This window comes from Lepus europaeus, chromosome 5, assembly GCF_033115175.1.
Source record: "Lepus europaeus isolate LE1 chromosome 5, mLepTim1.pri, whole genome shotgun sequence".
Classification (NCBI taxonomy): Eukaryota; Metazoa; Chordata; class Mammalia; order Lagomorpha; family Leporidae; genus Lepus; species Lepus europaeus.
In genome coordinates this window covers 67,118,614-67,143,203 of record NC_084831.1, presented here as the reverse complement: position 1 = coordinate 67,143,203, position 24,590 = coordinate 67,118,614, and the positions used below count along the sequence as shown (strand labels likewise).

At 38.4% G+C, this 24,590-nt stretch overlaps 1 protein-coding gene across 1 annotated transcript in view; it reads left to right on the top strand.

Annotated features, from left to right (window-relative positions):
• ERICH3 (glutamate rich 3) overlaps positions 1 to 24,590 on the top strand; it is a 118,633-nt gene that overhangs the window by 77,489 nt on the left and 16,554 nt on the right. Inside the window, exons 10-12 of the mRNA XM_062190095.1 lie at positions 5,821 to 6,119; positions 11,056 to 11,292; positions 23,689 to 24,135. Of these exons, the coding sequence (XP_062046079.1) occupies positions 5,821 to 6,119; positions 11,056 to 11,292; positions 23,689 to 24,135 (983 nt within the window). The remainder of the gene's footprint in view (positions 1 to 5,820; positions 6,120 to 11,055; positions 11,293 to 23,688; positions 24,136 to 24,590) is intronic.

The window sequence follows — 24,590 nt, the reverse complement described above, 5'->3', positions numbered from 1 at the left end:
AAAAAAAAAAAAAAAAAAGTGACAGGGACCCATGTACTTGAACCATTACCTGCTGCTTCCCAGGACATGGAATTGGAAATAAAGCTAGGAATTGAATCCATGCACTCTGATACAGGTTGTGGATGGCCCAGGCAGTGACTTAACTGCTGTATCCAATGCCTATCCAGGATAACATCTGTGTAACTGACCACCCAGAGGGCTGTGCTTCCATGTGAGGTGATGATGGAGTCAAATAGTCTCCAGCTTGAATCCAGCCCCAGAACAACCTACTAGGGGATCTTGGGCCAGACACATTTTTTAGCCTCAATTACCCCATATGTTGATGATAGTTCCTAATTTGTTGGCCTATGGGGATGAGGAAGCCCTTATGATTATGTATACAGAGACCCTAGTAAAGAGCTTGGGTCAATGGGGGTGTTCAATCATCATATCATAATCATCATGTTTATTAGCATTTATATATTATCATTGTGGGATTCATACTTTCATATTAATGTGAGAGAGAAATAAGAACAATTGAAGACAATTTACTCTCATTACTTTTGTTACAATTGACTTCAAAAATATTTTTAATGTCAGCTCATCTGCGTGTTTTACCAGATTTGGCTTGGAATGACTTTATGACCTCTATAAGTTATTGCCATTTTCAAGGAACAAAAACTTATTGCCAGAAAAAATCACCAGATGATTTTAAATACAAGCTTCAAAAGGCTATTATAAAAACAATAATGGCAGTTCTACTAAAATATGTGTGCAGACTGCAGAGTTATTTACTTAAAGGGCACAACAACATTTAACTGCATATATTTCTTTAAAATCAATCATATTTATTTAAAGTCAACTTTGTATTTAATCTGTTGTGGTTATGTTGTTGGAATAGTAAGTTATCAAAGAGTGTATGGTATTTTTCTTCTGATTCTGGTTATCTCAGATTCCCTGTTTATAAACTTGAATGCTCTTTTATCACACCATTTGCATTTAAGGATTTGACTGATATATATCTACATCCATATCATTATATTCTTTGCATCTTCATAAGTATCAGTTAAAAGGCAAAAAACTTCTTTTTAAATTTGTGTAAAAGGAAAAAAAATTCATGTATTTAATACATACAGATTTAAGAATATAATGATACTTCTGGCCCTACCATCTCTCCCACATCACTCTCACCCTCCCTCCTCCTTCTTTTCTTATTTTTCTTTAATTTTTACAATGGCATATTTTCACTTTGCTTTGTAATCACAAGCTTAGCCCTCATTTAAATAAAGGATTCAACAAGTGGTAATTAAAAAGCCCATAATACCTCAAGAGTATAGATAAGGGCTATAAACAATAATCAAATCTCAAAATGTCAATTTCACCCACATACAACACTTTTTTGTATTTTGTTTGTTAGTTACCACAAATCAGGGAAAGCATGATATTTGTCTGTTTGGAATGGCTTATTTCACTAAGCCTAATGGTTTCCAGTTGCATCCATTTTGTTGTGAAATATGGGATTTAATTCTTTTTTTTAAGAAAATATTTTATTTGTTTATTTGAGATGTAGAGTTATAGACAGAGAGGGAGAGACAGAAAGAAATGTCTTCCACTTACTGGTTCATTCCCCAAATGGCCACAAAGGCCTGAACTGGGCCGATCTGAAGCCAAGAGCCTGGAGCTTCTTCTGGGTCTCCCATGTGGGTGCAGGGGCCCAAGGATTTGGACCATCTTCTCTGCTTTCCCAGGCACATGAGCAGGGAGCTGGATCAGAAGTGGAACAGCCTGGACCCTAACTGGTGCCCATATTGAATGCCGGCACTGCGGGTGGCATCTTTATTCATTACATCACAGTGCAAGTCCCAGTATTCAATTCCTTTTTATGGCTGAGTAGTATTCTGTTTTTTTTTTTTTTTTGAGAGGCAGAGTTAGACAGTGAGAGATAGAGAGACAGAGAGAAAGGTCTTCCTTTTTCCATTGGTTCAACCCCAAGTGGCCGCTATGGCCAGCACGTTGCAGCCGGCGTGCTGCACCAGTCCGAAGCTAGGAGCCAGGTGCTTCCTCCTGGTCTCCCATGTGGGTGCAGGGCCCAAGGACCTGGGCCATCCTCCACTGCCCTCCCAGGCCACAGCAGAGAGCTGGACTAAAAGAGGAGCAACCGGGACAGAATCCGATGCCCCAACCAGGACAGGAACCCGGGGTGCTGGCGCCGCAGGTGGAGGATTAGCCTAGTGAGCTGGTGCTGGTCTTAGTATTCTATTGTGAATATGTACCACAATGTTTTTATCCAGTCATCACTTGATGGACATATGGGTTGATTCCATTCTGTAGCTATTGTGAGTTTAGCTGCTATAGATAATTCTCTCTTATGCTGATTTCATTTCCTTTGGATACATTCCCAGGAGTGGAATGACTGGGTCATGTGATCTATTTTCAGATTCCTGAGGAATCTCCATGCTGTCTTCTATAACAGTTGTACTAGTTTAAATTCCCACAAATAGTGGGTTAGGGTACCTTTCTCCACATCCTTGCCAGCGTTTGTTAGTTTTTTTTTTATTTTTGTATGATAACTAATTGGAGGTGAGGTAAAACCTCATTGTGGTTTTTATTTGCACTTCCCTGATATCTAGTGATCATGAGCATCTTTTCATATGTCTATTGGGCATTTGTGTTTCATCCTTTGAAAAATGCCTATTCACATCCTTAGCAATTCCTTTTTTTTTGTTTTGAAGATTTATTTATTTATTTGAAAGTCAGAATTACACAGAGAGAGAAGGAGAGACAAAGAGAAAGAGAGGCCTTCCATCTGCTGGTTCATTCCCCAAATGGCCACAATGGCCGAAGCTGTACCCATCCAAAGCCAGGAGCCAGGAGCTTCCTGCAGGTCTTCCCTCATGAGTACCAGGGCCCAAGGACTTGGGCCATCTTCTACTGCTTTCCCAAGCCATAGCAGAGAGCTGGATTTGAAGTGTAGCAGCTGGGACTTGAACTAGTACCTCTATGGGTTGCCTGTAATGCAGGTGGTGGGTTTACCCACTATGCCACAGCGTCGGCCCCTTTAGAACAGTTTTAACTGGGTTTCTTGTTTTGTTGTTGTTGAATTTCTTGAGCTCCTTAAATATCCTGGATATTCAACCTTTATCAGATGTTTAATTTGCTAATATTTTCTCCCATTCTGTCAGTCTCCTCTTTATTTTGTTGACTGTTTCTTAGCAGTGCAGCAATTTCTTAGCTTGATGTAATCCCATTTGTCCATTTTTGCCTTTATTGTCCGTGCTTCTGGGATCTTATCCAAGGAGTCTTTGCCTATGCCAATGTCTCGGAATGTTTCCCCTATATTTTCCTTTAGTGATTTGATGGTTTCAGGTCTTATATTTAGATCCCTGATCCACTGTGAGTTGTAAGTTGATTTTTTATAGGGTGTAAGGCAGGGATCTTTTTTCATACTTCTGCATGAAAAGATCCAATTTTTCCAACACCATTTGTTGAAGAGATTGTCCTTCTCCAGAGAGTGATTTTAGCTCATTTGTCATATACTAGTTGATTGTAGATGAATGGATTAATTTCTAGTTTCTAGTCTGTTCCATTGTTCGGCATGTCTATTCCTGTGAAGTATGAAGCTGTTTTGATTGCAACTTCCCTGTAGTATGTCTTGAAATCTGGTATGGTGATGTCTCCAGCATAATTTTTGTTGTTGAGGATTGCTTTCGCTATTCAGAGTCTCTTGGGATTCCATATACATTTTAGGATAATTTTTTCCCAGATGTGAGAGGATCTTGTTTGTATTTTGTTTGGGACTGAATTGAATCTGTAAATTGCTTTGGGTAGTATGAACATTTTTATATTAATTATAACAATCCATGAACATGGAAGTTTTTTTCCAATTTTTTGTGTGTTCTATTTATTTTTTATGTTTTCTAATTTTCATTGTGGAGATCTTTTGCATCCTTGGTTAAATTTATCCCAAAGTATTTAAAATTTTTTTGTAGCTATTGTGAATAGGATTGATCTTACAAGTTCTTTTTCAGTCATGGCATTGTTTGCGTATACAAAAGCTATTGATTTGTGTGTATTGATTTTATATCCTACAACTTTGTCAAGCTTTCTTATGAGTTCCAATAGTTACTTAATGAAGTCTGATGGTTCCCCTATGTATAGGATTATATGATCTGCATAGAAGGATAATTTGACTTCTTCCTTTCCAACTTGTATTGGTTTGATTTCTTTTTCTTGTCTAATGGCTCTGTCCGAAATTTCTAGAAGCATATTGAGTAATAATGATGAGAGTGGGCATTGCTGTCTGGTTCTGGATCTTAGTGGAAATGCTTCCAGCTTTTCCCCATTCAATATGAATCTGGCTGTGTGTTTGTCAAATATCACCTTGATTGTGTTGAGGTATGTCCCTTCTATAGCCATTTTTCTTAAGGCTTTTATCATGAAAGGATCGTGTTCTATCATGCTTTCTCTGTATCTATTGAGACAATAGTATGATTTCTATTCTTCAGTTTATTAATGTTGTATATTACATTCAATGATTTGCATGCATTGAGGCATCCCTGCATACCAGGGATAAATCCCACTTGGTCCAAGTGAATGATCTTTCTGAGGTGTTGTTGGATTTGATTAACTAGTATTTTGTTGAGGATTTTTGCATCTATGTTCATCAGGGATATTGGTTTATAGTTCTCTTTCTTTGTTGTATTTTTTTCTAGTTTTGCATTTAAGGTGATACTGGCCTCATAGAAGGAGTTTAGGAGAATTTCCTCCCCTTCAATTGTTTTGAATAGGTTGAGATGAATTGGAGTTAGTTCTTCTATAAGGTTTGGTAGAATTCAGCAGTGAAGCCATCTGGCCCTGGATTTTTCTTTGTTGGGGGAGCCATTATTATGGATTCAATCTCCATCTTGCTTATTTACCCATTTAGGTTTGTATGTCTTCATGACTCAATTTTGGTAGATTGTATGTGCCCAGAAATCTGTCCATTTCTTCTAGATTTTCTAATTTGTTGGCATATACCTGTTTGTAAAAATTCCTGATAATTCTTATTTTCCTGTGGTATCCATTGTAACATCTCCTTTTTCATCTCTGATTTTAATAATTTGGTCTTCTCCTCTACCTCTACCTTTTTTGGTTAGTTTGGTCAATGGTGTATCAATTTTTTTTCAAAAAAAAAAAAAAAGCTCATTTCATTGATCTTTTGTATCTTTTTGTTTTCAATTTTATTTATTCTCTAATTGTTATTATTTCTTTCTTCCTACTAATTTTGGGTTTGGTTTGTTATTGCTTTTGTAGATCCTTGAGATGAATTATTACATCATTTATTTGATGCCCATCCAATTTCTTGATGTTGGCACTAATTACTATAAACTTTCCTGTTAACACTTTTTTTTTGCTGTTTACCATAAATTTTGATATGTTATATTGTCATCTTCTTTATTTTCTAGGAATTTTTTTATTTCCCTTTTGGTTTCTTCTGTGATCCACTGCTCATTCAGGAGCATGTTTTTCAGTTTCCAAGTGTTTGTGTATTTCCTACAGTTTCTTTAGTTGTTAAGTTCTGGCTTCATTCTGACCACAAAAATATTTTTTAAGGCACAAATTTTGATTGATACTATAGTTCTTGGTAATAAGTTTTTTTCTTTCTTTGTTTATTATTATAGGTAAAAGTATTAGGAATTTGTTTTGTTTACTAATAAGAGAAAATAACTATTTTTAATTAACCTATATGTACTGTAGTAAAATAATTTATTACTAGAATAAGAGATGTGGTTTAAAAAGCTCTCAGATCCCACTGTGCTATTTATAAGGGCTAATTAACACTTTTTATTAATATTTTAATAGGTGTATTATCGCAATGGGCCTTGACACAAAAACATCTTCAGCAAAACATAGAAAAGGAAAGATCTCTGAGAAGAGAGAGGAATTGGAGAATGACATGAAACTGAGCAAGGATAGAGAGTACCTGATACCAAGAAGAAATGAGATGAAGGGGAAGAAAATCTCTATGTCAACCATTTTTTCAGCTCAAGAAATAAAAATGGGGGTCAGAGATGTGAGAACGGCCATAGAAGAAATGGAACAAAAACGAAAATCAGTAGAAGATGTTTGGGAAGATTACCAGGAAAATACTTTCAAATACGGTAATCAAGAACACAGGGCTGTTTTGTTGTGGCTGCTGTTGTTTTGTTTAAATCTAAAATGTGATTATCAAAATATGCAACAATGTTGCTACTTAGGCGCATTTTTGGCAACTCTCTTGAAAGTGAAGAATTCTGACCTGCTCTTTCTGCTGTTTGCATGTAGTCCTTCCTTACCTGCCTGCTTGGAGGCTTACCTAAACCCAAAAGGGTCAAGGGTGCTTCTTGGTGTAGAACTAAGGAGGGAAGTAGGGTTTGGATCTGTGTAAGCCAGAGGCTCTATTGATTCCTACAGAAACCATTTTGGGCAAAGGGAGTTTTGCCTACTTTGTTGGCCTACTTTTTCAATTCACTTGCTTAGGCAAAAATTAATGAATTCCTTTGCACCAGGTAGGTACAACCTACATGATTATATAATGATAGAGCAGTCCATAACTAAAAGCAGTTGATGAACCTGGGGTGCTAAAACCTGTCTGTCTGCCTTTTATGTTTTCTCCTGTCCTCTGTCTTTACTCCTCTCCCCTCCCACCTACCCTGCACATTCCTATACGTACAGACACACATACCTGTATATAGACAACCAAAAGTAGTACTGACAACAATAACAAAGTGCCTGGCACAGAGCACTGAATCACTTACTTTGCACTTAACTGGGGCACCGAGGTGCAGACATGCAGAGAGAAAGGAACGGAACTAGGATTCATACCAGGTTTGTCTAATTCCAAAACTTGGACTTTCAAACACTGTACAATCTTCTATTCTGTACAAGCTCTCCAGGATGCTACATCATTGTGGGTGATGTCCTAAGAATCAAAGAAAAGGATTTGCCTGAGGGTCCCTTTATACCCAGGGGCCAAAGCCTGGGTTTGAGGAACAATAGCGTAGTCTGGACTGACTGAAGAAAGGCTAGAAGGGGTCACTTCTAGTTCTCTTCTTCCTCCTCTCATGTTGTTGCTTCTGTAGGGTTAATGAAAACCAAAAGAGTAATTACAGAGCTGTTATGGTCCAGACTTTATGTTTGTTTATTCCTGAAATAATGTGACTTTTTTTTTTTTTTTTTTTTGGACAGGCAGAGTTAGACAGTGAGAGAGAGAGAGAGAGACAGAGACAGAGAAAGGTCTTCCTTCCGTTGGTTCACCCCCCAAATGGCCGCTATGGCAGGCGCGCTGTGCCAATCTGAAGCCAGGAGCCAGGTGCTTCCTCCTGGTCTCCCATGCGTGTGCAGGGCCCAAGCACATGGGCCATCCTCCACTGCCTTCCCAGGCCACAGCAGAGAGCTGGACTGGAAGAGGAGCAACCAGGACAGAATCCGATGCCCCAACAGGCGCTAGAACCCGGGGTGCTGGCACCGCAGGTGGAGGATTAGCCTAGTGAGCCACGGCACTGGCCTAATGTGACTTTCTTAAAAAAGACCCAGGTCATTTCACTCTGTGACTCCTTCTAGTTTTCGTTCTTATCTTTGAGAATTTAAAAATACCTGTAGCAACACAAATCACAGGGAAAGTAACAAACGGGACATGGCTTTCTGTGTTTTAAGTTTAAAGATGTGGAATTTTATCAAAGTCTTGTTCAATAGAAGCTATTCATTTTCCTCATTTTTTTTTTAAATTACACAAACATGGCTAGTGCTATCAGGGACATACTTTATACCTATGACACAGCTTTTCCTGAGATCTTTCAGCGAGTTAGTGGACTTTAGATGTCCATTTCTATTAACAAACGAACAGCAGTAGTGGCACCAGCAGCGAAGCGTTAACTCTCTGCAGGGCAGCCGTGGATGTGAGGGCTGTAAGGGGCTTGAATGGAGGTTGGGGGGCAAGGTGAGGAGTAGATTGATGTTGATCTGGTGTTGACGCAGGTCCTCATTAGTGGGGATGGTAAACAACAAGCTAATTAAATTCTCTGGAGGAAGGAAAGTGGAATGGAGGGAACAGAAGAAATTAGGAAAAAGATTCCAGAAAGCTTGCCAGGAGTTCATTCATATGAAAAACATGAGTAGGTGGCACCAAGGTGGTGTGCTTGGAGCCATAATGCTAACAGAACTTTCATGGCTAACATAAGGCTGATCTTTAGATGTGATGGTAGTAGAGATAGAACAAAGCCAGGGCTGCCTTACATTTCATATTTTGAAAGAAAGTACAGAAGTGCCTGCAAAATGGGATTTTTCTTGTGGTTCACTTCCATGTTTTTTCAATTTTCTACTCTGCTTCAAAAACATAACTGTAATTGTGACCTAATTGAGGACGGTAGTACTGCTCTGATTTAAATCAGGTGCCTCCACTATAAGTGGATTGCTGTTATGGAGTGCAGATCACACGTGCTTTCTCCTGTTCCATGACCAGCTCCCTCCACTCCCCATCACAACCGCTATTACTGCTGATCTCCTGTGTTTATTAGGCACCTGGTGTTTATGGCACGGTACTAAACATGTTCCAGGGATTACTGGTTTTAATATTCACCACAACTTTGTACTAGTCATATTACACATGAACAAATTGAAGCTTAAAGTTATTAAACAAACTGTACAAGGTTACAGAGCTAGTAAGTGTTTGAACTGGGACACATGCCTGGCCACATAACATTCACATTTCACTCTGAAGCACTATGGATGCAGTTGTAGCAGTCAACTCATGTTCTGTCTGGCCCCCTGTTTATCTTGTGACCAGCAGCAAACATCTGCAAAATGGTACGTGTTTAGGACACTTTAAAAAGTCTACAGGAAATGGAATTGAAAGATAAGCTTATTTTGGTGTAAAGAACTTTTGAAATCCTTACATATAGAAAGTCTTTAGAAAATTCATGAAATTATGAAAAAAGTATACATAGATTTCAACATTTTTTGCACTATAACAAACTTGCCTTTTAATTTCATTTTTCCATGAATCTTTTGAAGTCTTCTTGTATGTCTATGCTTCAGTTAATCTCACACCGTACTTTTATGAAATCTTCTACAATCCCCTAAAGTAACCCTCCATTCTTCTTTGATTCCACCCTGTCTGCTTGACAGTATAATTTATTACAAGTCCTATATAAAAAGCTGTGGCAGTTGAGCCCAGTAGTGTTGAAACTAGCATTATGGAGAACTATATATAAAAACTACTATAAAATGATCATAACATCTCATGTGCACCTACCTCTTATTTGCTGAACAAAAATTGGAGATTCCCTGAGGGCAGGGTTGTCTTATTGCAACGTCTTTAACCTTCCAATTTTATTGTCTTCTTCATAGAAGCTTCTCAATAAAGGCTCACTTAGTCACAGTTAACTAGTGAAATACATGCTTGAAAAATTTGTTTTCATTAGTATGTCCTGTTTGTGTCATGCAGTATAAGCCAAATTCTCCATCTTCTTGCTTTTTTTTTTTTTTTTTTTTTTGACAGGCAGAGTTAGACAGTGAGAGAGAGAGAGAGAGAGAAAGGTCCTCCTTTTTCCGTTGGTTCACCCACCAAATGGCTACTACGGCCAGTGCACTGCGCTGATCCGAAGCCAGGAGCCAGGTGCTTCCTGCTGGTCTCCCATGTGGGTGCAGGGCCCAAGCACCTGGGCCATCCTCCACTGCCTTCCCGGGCCACAGCAGCAGAGAGCTGGACTGGAAGAGGAGCAACCGGGACAGAATCCGGTGTCCCAACCGGGACTAGAACCCGGGGTGCTGGCGCCGCAGGCGGAGGATTAGCCAAGTGAGCCACAGCGCCGGCTTCATCTTCTTGCTTAGCTTACAATTTTTCTTTATTGACGTTTATATTTCTTCTTTAAATGTATTAGATTTTTTTCTGAAAACATTTCTGTGATTAATTCTCTTTTGTCTTTCTTCATTAGTGTTTTTGATTTCACTTTTCCTCTTACATTGCCTTGATTTCTTCTCTTCATTAGCAGAGCTTTCCTTGCATGCAAGGGGCATACATTTCTAAATTAAGTTTCTTTCATTGCAGCAGGGTGGGCAGCTCTCAAGTAATTACCCGAGAGGTCTCCATCTCTGGAAGAGAAGCCAGAATATCTAACAACTAAAACACAAATTTGGGAAACCTTATTTTCCCTGTAATTTTTATTTTAAGGATAATTGTTTATTTGCTTAATTGGTTCTGCATGAGATCCTTTTCCTCTCTATCCCTGGTATGTTGTCACTTCAAGATTTTTAGTCTTTGGTGAAAGAAAAAGGGGAACAATTAAATATGAAAGGTGAAAAATTATAACCACAAGGGACAGTTGGAGCTTATCTGATGTGACAATTTCTTTTTCCTGCTACATATTTGTTGTCGCTCTGTAGGGAATGAGGCAAATTTGTGACTGTGACAGGAATATTTTATTTTGCAAGAATTTTTATCCTAGGAATGTAATTATTTCATTTATTGTAGGAATGAATAATGCATGTGATTTCAGTTCTGGCCTAGGCATGGATCCTTTATAATGCCTTTTCTTGATGTCCATTTGATTCTCAAAGAATGTGCTATTCACAGTGTTACTTCTCAGGGCCTTTAGACTTGATTAATTGAATTTTTCCACTTCACTATTCATTAACTTGATATCCAAATATTTTGAACATTTCTCATATGAAATATGACCTCATTGGGTTGCCAAATTAACTTTCATTATTGTAATCCTGTTCTCTTCATTTTTAATTTATTTCTAATTTATTGTTTTATATCATGTTCTTCTCTTTCCATTTTGGCCATTGTAAATGATGATGTCCATTTGTAAATGAACTTTTATTAGGTTCCAGCCTTGTCATTGGGAACTTCATTTCTTTTGTGCTCTGGTATATGTAGCTGATTGTAATCTTTGATCATTTGCTGTTAGTGTCCCATGTTCACTAATTATATGAAAAAGAAGAAGAAGAAAGGCTCTGAGAGGATAATAGAGTCAAAGTTCTCATTAATGTGAAATGGGTTAAACATCAGGGATTCTATTTTCTTTCTTAGAGTGGAGATTTTCTTTTTTTCAGAATATGAAGAAGATTTTGAAGTCGATGAGGAGAAACAAAATGAGAAACCTAATGAAGAAGGACAGGCTGATGATCAAATGAATGGAATGTCAAAGTCACCCTCAGATGATGAAAAAGATAATTTAGGCACTGAAAGGGAGAGTGAAACCTCATCACAGAAGGCACCAGATGCTGATGACAATGTGAAAGATGGGGATGATGGATGCTCTGAGAGCGAATTGGAAGAGGACAAACAAGGCGAGTTGTTCAGTTTATCCTATGACATAGGCTGCTTAGTCAGTGTGCTTACTACTTTTCTTTATATTTAATGAGATAATCGTCTCATAAGGGAGTGTTTAGCTTGTGATTCCCTAACTTCCCATAGATAATTACAGAGCATTCCTCATCCTTTTTCTTACCCGAGTTTGCGGGGATTTTTTAGCAGGGTGTCAGGTAAAGCCTGTAGTAAGAGTCATCTGTTTACTTGGAAACTTATTATTTCCACTTACACACACACACACACACATATTTCATGGCTTTCAAAAAAATTAAATGTGTTTTTTACTTATAGGGGAATTTGAGAGTTTGCTTCCTAAGTGTATTTAAAAAAAAAAAACAAAACACTTTGAACACAGGATGTTGGCATATTAATCCCATGGAAGAGTTAGTGGCTTACTTAAAACTTTAAGCCTAAAATCACTGTAAATGTTCACAGGCAAAATATAGAACTTTTCAGGTATAGAAAAATACCCCACCGTCTGAAGTATTCCTTAAATTTTTCAGAGTCTTGAGCTTCATTCACCTGAATTCTATCTAATGGGTGGGGGAGGGGGAAGAACTCATTTTCTTCTTTGTCCTATAAAAAGGTTTGACCAAGACTCTGGTTATTACTCAAAGATCTCTCCTGGTGCATCTTGGCCATATAAAAGACTTAATAATAGTTCTGTCTCACATTTAAGTATGTGCATGTCCTTGCAGTTTCCTTCTGACTGGAGAACAAGGTCACATTGTGATGGCTCTTTTTGAGTTGCTGTCTGTTTTCTCAGTTCTTTTCAGCTCTCAAATTTTTCTTTGTATGAAACCTCAAAATTTTGAATTCAAGAAGTATATTGGAACAATATAAAGTAAGAGTAAACTAAGTAATCATGAGAGGATATTTAATTTCTAGTTCTACTCTCCTCAAAAAAGAATCCAAACCATTCTATTTTGAAATTTCATACACTGTTACACATCAAGGCAATAAAATAAAAAATAGAAGTTATTAGTGTATTGATCCACTTTTGTTACTTTAACTAAAATACCCAACAGGAACTTCTTGAGAAAGAAAGGACTTATTTCAGCTTACAGTTTGGAAGTTACAGTTCAGAAATAGGTGGTCCCATTGCCCAGTGTGTGCTGGAAGTTCATGTTGGCAGGTGCATGGGAACCATCACACAGTGCCTCAAGAAGCAGGGAAAGAGAGAGCAGCTCCATAGAATTTCAACTCAAATAATCAACCCTCTTGTAAGAACTGCCCTCCAAGGGCACACCACTAATGGCATAATGACCTCCCACTGGCCTCACTTCCTAGCTGTCAAGATAAGATCAAATCTGTACCTATAATCCATCAACCTTTTGCATTAAGATATCAGTTTAAACATCTATATGAGTTTTGGGGAGACAAATGCTACTCAACATAGATTAAAATAGAAGATAATTTTTTAAAGATTTATTTATTTGTTTGAAAGTTAGAGTTACACAGAGAAGGAGAGGCAGAGAGAGAGAGAGAGAGAGAGAGGTCTTCCATCTACTGGTTCACTCTTTAATTGGAGGCAATGGCCGGAGCTGTGCTGATCCAAAGCCAGGAGACAGGAGCTTCTTCCGGGTCTCCCACATGGGTGCAGGGGCCCAAGGACTTGGGCCATCTTCCACTACTTTCCCAGGCCATAGCAGGAAGCTGGGTTGGAGGTGGAGCAGCTGGGACTTGAACTGGTGCCCATATGGGATGCTGGCACAGCAGACGGCAGCTTTACCCGCTATGCCAAAGCACCGGCACCAAAATAGAAGATAATTTTACTGGGAACCAGAGATGGGACCATGACCATGCATGAACTAAACATTTAATCTGGGGCTTCCTTGATGGCCAGAGTAAAGAGTGAAGTACAGTAAGAAACATTAAATGATGTTAACTATCAGTAAACCTGAAAACACAATTTGCATTTGTTTTTGTTATAGTTAAATGAACTTCTTAAGATTGATGTTGGGGGTTAAAATATTTTTAAATATCTTAAACTAGACCTTTATAATACCCATTAATACTTAGATTTTATTTTTCTGGGGCTAGACATGCCTAACATATAAGCTTTTTCTCAGTTTGAATGAAAATATTGGAGTTAAGTTTATATTATTATGTGACATTACAGAAAGTTGAATAATTCTGTGGAAAAGTGATGATACCTGAATCCACAATTTTAAGGAAAGGTTCCCAATGACTTGAACCTGGAAAATGATTGAAAATGTATTTGCAAATAAGAATAGCTGTTGAAAAAACACAAAGGACTCTTAATTTTTTGTTGTTCAAATAGAGGATACAGCTTTAATCACTTACACCTACAATTATTGAATAACTGACAGTAATAGCTAAGCTTTAACACTGAATGGTGCATGTATATAACTAATTGAAATCCTATATTGGGAAAGGTAGTAGGTCACAGAATAGATGCTGTTTACTAAGACTTTATTATGTGCTAAACCCTGTGCTAAATGTTTTATTGAAATGATATTTACCTCAAATAACTTTAAAAATAGTTACTTTTTTCTTTTTTCCACAATTTTACAAATAAATAAGCTTGGTAATTGAAAGATTAAATCACTCCCAAAGGCTCACAATCAGAAAGTAGTAGAACCAAGACACAAACATTACCCAACTTCAGAACCTGCATTTTGGAGGAAAAATATAACATTTTTCTAAAATCAGAAAATAACAACTTATCTAAAATTAAAGCAAATATCTCCAATAAAAAGATTCTTTTTCCTTAAAATACACATTTTCGAAGTACTGATCTTGAGCTCTTCATCTTATCCCACTTCCTAGGCTCTGCATTTTGTCTTATTTTGTTTTTTACAAGAGTAAATAAAAATGGACAGTTTCTTATTGCACCCAAATTGATCTTTCTCCTTTCTGTATAGGCTTCTTTATCTGCTGCCAGGCCTTTAACGAATTCCAGCTTGTCCCCTTCCTCTCCCATGATTCTACTCTGCTTCAGGAGCCTTACTTCAGCGCCTTCATTCATGAAACTCTATTAATAGTTGGCCATTCTTTACTCATCTTTTTTATTTTTGCTTTTTTTTTTTTTTTTTTTGCCAGGCAGAGTTAGACAGTAAGAGAGAGAGACAGAGAGAAAGGTCTTCCTTCCGTTGGTTCACCCCCCAAATGGCTACTAAGGCCTGTGCGCTGCGCCGATTTGAAGCCAGAAGCCAGGTGCTTCCTCCTGGTCTCTCGTGCGGGTGCAGGGCCCAAGGACATGAGCCATCCTCCACTGCCCTCCCGGGCCACAGCAGAGAGCTGGACTGGAAGAGGAGCAACCTGGACAGAACCAGTGCCCCAACCGGGACTAGAACCCAGGATGCTGGCACCACAGGTGGAGGATTAGCCTAGTGAGCCGCGGCACCAGCCATTCTTTACTCATCTTCTCATGAATGTTAAATTTGGCCCTTCAAATTAATCACACAGCAGCATAAATTTATTACACTTGGAAAATTAAGACTGTGTATTATTTTTTGGTTATTCTTCACAGAGAAATTTCCTAAATGTTATTTTGTATATATTAAGCACTTATTGCCAATAGCAAGAACTCTAAGGAGCTTTGGTTAGTGCCGTGATATCTAGCTACATTTATGCTAGATGCTTGTTACTATGATTTTTTCCAAAAAAAAAAAAAGACAGTGACATTCTATAAACCCATTACATATAACATTTTAAAACCTATATGCAGTGAAAGCTGTAAGAACACATAGCTAATTCACAAATATTGGGAAATTTAGAAGCCTGTGTTAAGTTGGTTAGCTAGGGGATAGCATTGTTGCATAGTGGTTTAAACTACTGCCTGTGATGCTTACATCCCATATGGGCGCCAGTTTGTGTCCTGGCTGATCGACTTTCAGTCCAGCTTCCTGTTAATGTGCCTGGGAAAGTAGCAGAAGAAGGTCCAAGTATTTGGGCCCCTGCCACCCATGTGAGAAACCCAGATGAAGCCCCTGGCTCTGTCTTTGGCTTAGCCCATCCCTGGCCATTGCGGCCATTTAGAGAGTGACTGTCTCTCCCTCTCTTGGAAGCTCTTTTTCTCAAATAAGTAAATAAATCATTTTTTAAAAATGGGCCAGATATTTACTTTTATTGTTTCAATAATATTGTTATGGAACTATCCTTTCAAAGGGGTCTTTTGTGTCCTTGGAATTTACATTAAAACATCACCATTATTATAAAATAAAATGCTTATTACTATTTCTGTCTCTCACCTCCAGGCTTTCATATTCTCCATCCTTTTATGTTGATAATCTGCCCCTGTGTTATTAAAAAACATACCTTTCAGCATGTACAGCATCAGAATTAGAGATCTCATTCAGCAAATAAGTAACATGTGTTAAGAATGATAATGGCGTGATGGACTCCTTGGAACACTGTTGAAAAGCCAGACAGCATTTCATCTTCAGAAGTCTGAGAGGCATATTGTGACCACTGAATCCCAGACACCACTACATCCTTTTTATTGACATGATTAAGAATCTCACCGTTAGTATTTGGATGTGTTTCATTTGAACCTGCCTGCACCTGTTCCCAGAGGGCAAACAATTGCCCAGGCTGTCACACTCGTGACAAGTCAGCCCCATTTAAACTGCCAGCTACCAATTGCGCTGGTCTGCCTTGATGAATACACTGTGCTGGGCGGCCCATGAGTGATAGAGTGCTTCGGACTGGAAGCCGGCGAAGACAGCACCCTGATTTAGGAATGATGTGTGAGACTTCCATCGTTTTAAAAGAAAGACAGCTTCCTTTTCTCTGTGTTTGTGTTGGCAACCCCAGACACTAATTCACCAGATACATTGTCATAGATGAATGTTGTAAGGTTGAGTGGGAAAGTATCATGTCACAGAGGATATACTTTGATACTGTTTAAGACAGTTGGGATGGTAATTCGAATGAGTAAGAGATAAAGACTAAGCAGCTCATTATGGAGGCGAGAGAACAAGAATGAGAGTAAGAGAATCCTGTTCCCAGAGTATAAAGAAAGGAAAGCAAGACTTGAATCAAGTTTTTTTTTTTTTAATTAATTAATTTTTTTTTGACAGGCAGAGTGGATAGTGAGAGAGAGAGACAGAGAGAAAGGTCTTCCTTTTTGCCATTGGTTCACCCTCCAATGTGGCCGACGCATCTCGCTGATCCAAAGCCAGGAGCCAGGTGCTTCTCCTGGTCTCCCATGCGGGTGCAGGGCCCAAGGACTTGGGCCATTCTCCACTGCCTTCCCGGGCCATAGCAGAGAGCTGGCCTGGAAGAGGGGCAACCGGGATAGAATCCGGCGGCCCGACCGGGACTAGAACCCGGTGTACCGGCGCCGCATGGCGGAGGATTAGCCTGTTGAGCCCTGGTGCCGGCCGTCAATTTTTTTTCTAGTAAGAAAGATAATAATTTCATTTGTGCCACTTTTCAGTCGTTGAAGTAGACCTTAAGACATTTTTAAAATTCCAGAGTCATAAAAGCATTTATTTACTTGACTTACTAACTTTGAGATTCTCACTGGTTTTTGGCCTGGCTAGGCTTGAAGAGGAGCATGTGGCTGAAGGCTTCTCCTTCCGTGTTGAAATTATATTTTCTATGAAACCACATCCTGTGGACTTTAGTGAAGTTTGTTCTTGGATCAGAGAGGATTTATGGACAGATTATATACAGCTCCTGGTCAGAGTATATGTGTGTGGGGTTTTTTTGCATGCTTAACCAAACTGTAATTTTTCTTAATGTATACAGCAAAGGTACCTCCTAGATGCTCAGTAACATCTTGTGAATAAAGGATTAATTGATTAGAATAATGGATAAGTGTATAAAGACTTATGCAGCATAGTATGATGCATGTCTGATTAGTCACAATGTTATGGCTATTCCTTTCAGTATTAGAGTGCATGTGGATCGACAAGGACTTTGCTTCCCAAACTCATGCAGATGTTTAAAGTCTATGTTAACCATTAGTGGGTTGATGGAATAGGGCAGAGACTTGACCTAATTAGGTGGCTAGGAAGTGGGTCAGTTGGAAGTGTTTAAGTTACTAGCAACTTGCCCTTGAAAGGTAGTTCTTGTCTGAGGGTTGGTTATTGAAGCCTAGTTTGGCCTAACTTCTGTCTTTGCTTCCTGGCTCATCATGGGATCATTTCTCCACACATACTCTGCCACTGCCAGCCTCCACTACATGCCAAACTGGTAGAGCAGCCTGGTATTGAACTGTGAATTCCAAAATAGAAGCAGAAATAATCCTTTTCCTTCCCAAGAAGCTTCCTAGCACTTAGTTTTGTTAAAGTGATGAAAAGCTGACTAATACACTAGTATGGGGAAATTTTAAGCTTTACATTTTCTTTTCCTCCTGCTATATCTGCATTTACATGTGAATATATATCTGTATTTATATATATAAATACCTGCATTTACCCATAAATACATATTTATTTACTTACCTTTACCAAGTAAAGAATGTAGTTGTCTTGATGAATTGAAGCATTTCAATTCATGATAATAATTGTCAGTAGAAGGATGTATGCTCTCTCTTAAGACAGATAACTAGTTACTATTCATAGCTTGAATTTAATGATTTCTACTCCTATTTTCATTAAGCACACATTCATTCTACAATATTTATTGAGTATAAAACACTTGTCTAATTAGGTATTACTGTACATGAAGATATTGACTGAGCTATAGTAGCTAATATAAAATATAAATTGATGTGAATTAACTCATGAGTATAATCAAAACAAAACTATTTATACAAGCAATAGTAGGATGTATAAATTCAAGTATGATGGTAAATTTGAATAAAATTGTAGCAGCATTTATGCAGATTTTCACTGAACCTTGCACTAAGGAATAAGAAAGAGAGACTGAATTAGCATTCACAAGAGTATTTGGTCCATTGGGTTTGGACTCATAGTATATCTTTGGGATGTTCTGTATTTTTTATTGAATTCACATATCCAAGTACGTCTATGTATTTAAACTGTAAATATGTGTGTAGTTAAACGGAGGTATCTCTATAAGCTTACAGCTAATAAACTGAAAAGAAAAAAGTTAAAATCCAGATAATAATTGAGGAAATAGTAATATTAAGCCATAGTAAAAACGCTGTTCCATGTTACAGGGTGAGGAAATTTTTGAAAACTAAGCTCAAGCCTTGTCATTGGTTTAGAACAGGCAATTTGACGTCTGAGCAATGGAAGTATAGCAACCACTTCTAAGATATTTGCTCACAATCACTGTTTGGAGAATGAACAAACAGCTTAATGAATATGTACAGTTGACATTGTAGGTGTGCAAAAGGAGGCAAATAAATAACCTCTGTCTGTATAAAGCATGCAATCTATGTGGAAACAGGGACTTGGACTTTCTTTTCTTGTAGAGCATTGCATAGCAAATAGGTGGTTCTCAATGTGCACTTAGCAAGTGAATGAATCTATGTAAGTGTGTATGAAGGAGAAAGACAATGCAGAGCCTCAGTTATGAGGAGGAAGAGCAGAGTTCATGCTGAATTATGTTAGACCAGTTTTGACCATGGATCTGTGTGTGTTTGGTAGCACTAGGCAGGCGTATATCAAGTTGGCAATCAGGGAATATTTTTTTTTTTATTTTTTTTTGACAGGCAGAGTGGACAGTGAGAGAGAAAGAGAGACAGAGAGAAAGGTCTTCCTTTTCCATTGGTTCACCCCCCAATGGCCTCTGCAGCCAGCGCGCTGTGGCCAGCATACCACGCTGATCCGAAGGCAGGAGCCAGGTGCTTCCTGCTGGTCTCCCATGTGGGTGCAGGGCCCAAAGACCTGGGCCATCCTCCACTGCCTTCCCGGGCCACAGCAGAGAGCTGGACTGGAAGAGGAGCAACCGGGACAGAACCGGAGCCCTACCAGGACTAGAACCCGGTGTGCCGGCGCCGCAGGTGGAGGATTAGCCTAGTGAGCCACAGCGCTGGCCAGGGAATATTGTATTAAAAGTGAGGATCACTACCATACACACACACATACACACACACAATTTTTGTGAATGCACACATTGTGTTCCATAAATATTTGCTAAGTAACTGAATGACATACATCTTTTCATACAAATAGTATCGTGGCCAGTGTTACAATAAAGCAGGGAAGGTTTGTGAGTGCTCTCTTTTTTCTTTGTATTCATATTGCATTTCTCCGAGTGTTTTAAACAGCCATTGGGCTCTAGAATGGTGGCCAAAATGAAGAATGACCACTTTTGGAGAGAACCATTTCCCATCTGTCATCCTTGAGTGCCCACAGTAGAAAGTTTACTAAGAGAAGCAATAGTGGGTCCATGACAGGTAGAGGAGTCTTGGTTTTATTATGGAGTATAATTTTTAAAGAAATGCTTTACAACACTTGCTTTTTATAGCTAATGTTGCTTGTTATTTAATTTCTTTGGAACTCATTTTCTGAACCTATTGAAAGAAGACAATAACTATTCCATAAGATTAAATGGTATATTTATGAAGTGCTTTCCTCATTGTTTGCTCTGTAGTGGGCGCATAGTCTTGATTAACTTTCATCTTTTTTTTTCACCTCAATAAATGCGTACTGTCATCTAACTCTTAATATAATGCACATGGAGGGATCACAAGACAAATATTTTTTAGATTATGCTATATGTATGATGTCATGAAGGGGAAAAAGGCCTCATACTATAAATAAATGACCATTTGGGCCAGCACTGTGGCATAGCAGGTAAAGCCGCCGCCTGCAGTGCCGGCACCCCATATGGGCGCTGGTTCAAGTCCTGGCTGCTCCACTTCTGAGCCAGCTCTCTGCTATGGCCTGGGAAAGCAGTGGAAGATGGTTTAAAGTCCTTGGGCTCCTGCACCCATGTGGGAGACCTGAAAGAAGCTCCTGGCTACCAGCTTTAGATCAGCACAGTTCCGGCCATCTGAGGAGTAAACCAGCAGATGGAAGACTTTTCTCTCTCTCTCTCTCTCTTTCTCTCTCTCTCTCTCTCTCCCCCCACCCGCCTTTCTGTAACTCTGACTTTCAAATAAATAAATAAATCTTTTTTAAAAAATAAGTGATTATTTAAGTAGGATAAATGTAATATTAGGGCACAGTGGGTTAAGTAATCACTTGGGACCTCCATATCCCATATCAGAGGGATGGTTCAAGTCCCAACTCATCCACTTCCAATCCAGTGTCCTGCTATAAGTTGGAGACCTGGATGGAATTTTTGGTTCCTGGCTTCAATCTGGTCCAGTCTGGCTGTTGCGGGCATTTGGGAAGTGAATCAGCAGATGGAAGAACTCTCTCTCTATCTATGGTTTTGCCCTTCAAGTGGGTGAAAATCAATGAACATTAAAAATTTTGTTTTATCATAATTTCTGCATTGACTTATGGAGAGCAAGTACATTTAGAGAATTAAGTAATATAATCAAACTCAAAGCTATTATGAATAGCTGAGTCCATGACTGGGATACTTAGGTTTGTTTCAGCCTCCTGTTGTATGAAATCAGACTTCAACTATAGTATTGCAGAAGAAAGAATAATTACAAATGACATGAAAAAGGAGGATTTAGGGTCTGACTTAATGTAGAGAGAAAAAAAGTCAGAGATCCTGCTTAGGACTAAAACAATGGCAGCAATCTTCCTGTCTTTGGTCCAGGCTTCTGGCAATGAGTACAGCTCTTTTCTTTACCAAAAACATCAAGAGTATGTTAATTCAGCATGAGAACCAGGAAGGAACACAAAAAGGACAAATAAAATTGGATAGGGGGCTGAGTGGTTTTCCAAGATGCCTTCAAGGTTGTTTTTTCCTTCTAATGACAAAGAATTTTTACATATATGCCCTCAAAGTATCTACTGAAATTATATATATTGAAAGGCAGAGAAGAGAGAGCAAGCCAGAGAACAATCATCCATCTATGGTCCACTCCCTAAGCAAAAGCTGGGGCTTGCCCAGGCTGAAGCCAGAAGCCTAGAATTCCATGTGCTTCTATCATGTGAGTGTCAGGGACCCAAGTACCTGAGCCATCCCCTGTTGCATCTCCAAGTGTGCATTAGCAGGAAGCTAGAATGAGGAGCAGAATGGAGACTCAAACCCAAGCAGTCTGATACGGGATTCAGGTATCCCAAGTGCTGACTCACATGCAGTGTCAAATACTTGCCCCTCCAAATTTCTTTACATGAAAGTGTTTGTATGAATTTTTATTTCTAAGAGAATACATAGAATTAGTTTTTGAAAATTTCATTCCATGGTCTTGAAGCTTTATGGTCAGCAAAGTCTTACCCCAGTGCCTGTATGAAAATGAGAATAAGAATGAGAATGAAACTAAATTATACCATGAGGTTAGAGAGAAATTTGAAAACTGAAATGAATTTATAAGATAGGTCAGGTGGCCTTGCCACTTCAAGGCCGTTCATTCTCCTGATCATTCTCTGAAGGACCAACTGAAAATTGAACCAAAGTGTGTTTCAGCCTCTTGAAATAAAATAATACAATTAATAGAAGCTACTAAGAAAGACAAAAGAGTACTCATTTTTTATTATGTGAACAACCCTCCAAGCCCAACGTGGGAGTCATCTTGTCAATACTCAGATGGTAGATACATTTTTGGAAACCAAACAATTATAACATAGTGTCCTAGCTAACTGTGTAATTAATGAGAGGCATTGCATAAATTGCTAATAAACAAAGTTTTATGTTTCTTTAATAAAGAAAGAAAACAAATGTTAGATGCTCAAGGGAGGAAGAGATCAAAGATTCTAAAGTTTCTAAACTGATAGAAATAAGGAAGACAACACTTTTACTTGATCTGTCATGTTTCCTACAGAGAGACAGCATATCTAGATTTATAAAACAGGGAATGAAGAATGAGTGGCTAAAGTATGTGATTTCAGTGAAAAATACTGGTCATCTGGTGCTTGTCAAGGTATCACGAGATAAGAGCAAATGGAATTGTACTTGAGGGGTTCTGTTGCTTAAAGGATTTTTTCGAGTTTGTTTTTACTGCTGTGTAGCATCTCTTGAATCTTTGTGGAAACTCTGATATGTCTCTGAGACTATACTTAAAATGCTAAAACCTGTCAGCGAGAGCCAGCGGGCTGGAGGGATGGAGAAAGGAGGATTAGGGTAAAGACAGGTATTTCTTCCCTTACACTCTGCATTAGCTGCCGAAGCCATCTGTGAAACCACAATACAGAAATAAAAGGAACAAAAAAGAGTAAGAGCATAAGAAAACAAGAAAGCAAGGCAGCATTTAAGTGTAGCCTATTACATTTGAAAGTTATCTACAAGAAACAATTATAAACACAGATCTGTTGGTTAAAACAGCAGAAACAAGTATGTATTTCTTTGGCCCACAGCACTGTGTGCAGTGAATTTTAAGTGGTGCAGCTTCCTTAGATTCAGATGATGCTTCACTGTCAAGGACAGTTTTAGGTAATACATAGCACTCCCGAGTAATGTAAATTCTGAGGTCACGTACCCAGGGATGCCTCAGTGTACTCCCAAATCTCCCCAAATCTCTTTCCCCAACTCCCTTTCCAGAGCTCTGCACCCTCCACCTTCTTCAGACAACTTCCCTGGGCTACTGGAGTAGCTTACCCTAGACACAAAGATTCTTGAAGTTCCAGGGAGTTTATGTTCCCCTGAGGTAGCTCATAGTCATTGTCTGACTGGTCTAAAATATGCAAGAACAGCTTCCTAGCTAATATAAATTACACCCTTATAAATATAACTTCCACTTTAGAGGCCCTTGTGGTAGCAGACTGAGATTGAGATGTTTGAAGTAGCTCCCTCAATTGACTTCTTCTCTTCCTTGCCTTGCTTCATGCATTCCCTTAAGAGTTTCTCTGAAACACATCCTTAATTCAGCACTTGTTTATGAATCTTCATCTTAGCATCTACTTCTGGAGAACTTCAAGTAAGACAAAACCCATTCTACATACACACAGCATCATTTTAAAAGTATGATGCAGCATCTTGGTACTGTGCAAATGTCCAAATATCAGGATGAATTAGTATGGTGGGTATTATAGTAGATCAGCATTTATGGTTCCTGCACAGACAATACTGTGATTATACGAAGAGATAGCTAATAACTGTCTTTGCACGAGAAAAAGATAATTCTTTTTTTATGTAACAAAGTAGAGATTTACAAATGTTTTCCAATAAAGTGGCTTTCAAACAAAAAATCAAAACAATAGTTAATATACAGTTAAATTGTTATCTCCTATTAAAAACTTCTATAGAGTCAAACATGTAGATTATTCCTTATTATGAAAATTATGTAGAATATTTTGGAAAAAGATATAAAATTTACTAAGTTACACTTTAAAATTTTTACTATGTTTAATTATGAATGTAATTTTCAAAATTAAAACAATTATTCTAGGGGCCAATGATGATGTTATCATGTGTATGTTTTATAGATATAAAAACTGCTTCATCAACCTCATCCAGAAGTCACACATATTCTGGTGACAGTGAAGATGAATCTGCAGTAGAGGACAGGGAAGCCCATGATGAAAACAGTGCAGATGAAGGTGCCAGAAGTTCATCTTCTCAGGAGCTGAGTGAAAGTGATGAGCGAGGGCCATCCCCCCTTCCTGTTACAGAACCCTTAGAAATTAAAATTGAAGACCAGGAAATAGAAGAATCAGATGTGGAGACCTCACCTCTACCAATACAGGAAAGCTTTGAGAATGTTCTTGAAGAAAAAATGGAGAAAGGAACTCAAGAGGTTGCAGACAGTTTATCTGAGAAGTCAGAGAAACATGTTTCCAAGGAAGCAAAGGAAGAGAAGAGTAAGCTTTGGGAATTAAGCACTGCTAATGAGTGGGTCAAAAAGGCAGGTCTCCCTGAGGCGCAGGGAGATGGTAAGTATGACCACTGAGCTGATTTGCCATTGTACCCATGCATGGAAGCTGATTCTGGTCATTGCATTCTGCCAATGCTCAGGAAATACTATTGTGATCATGCTGGAGGATTCAACAGTCTCCTTGTTTCTTTCATCGTCACATAATCATATGTGGATTTTCAGCTTGCTGTTTTCCTTCTATTGCATTTTTAAAACTTACTTGATAATTCTTATATAGTGTGTTTCCTATTTTCTGTAAATTCCTTCCTATGGTAATTCTATCTCAAGAATAAAATAAAACCCAAATATGTCTAACGGTAAGGGTATGTGTGACTTTTTAGAGGTTATTTAGTACTAGCAATGTTCTTTGTTCTTGACTGTACATGTATTTGAATATATACATGGCTAACGCTGATAAGTACTTACTGTGTTCCAGGCACAGTTCTAAACACTTACATATACTAACTCATTGTG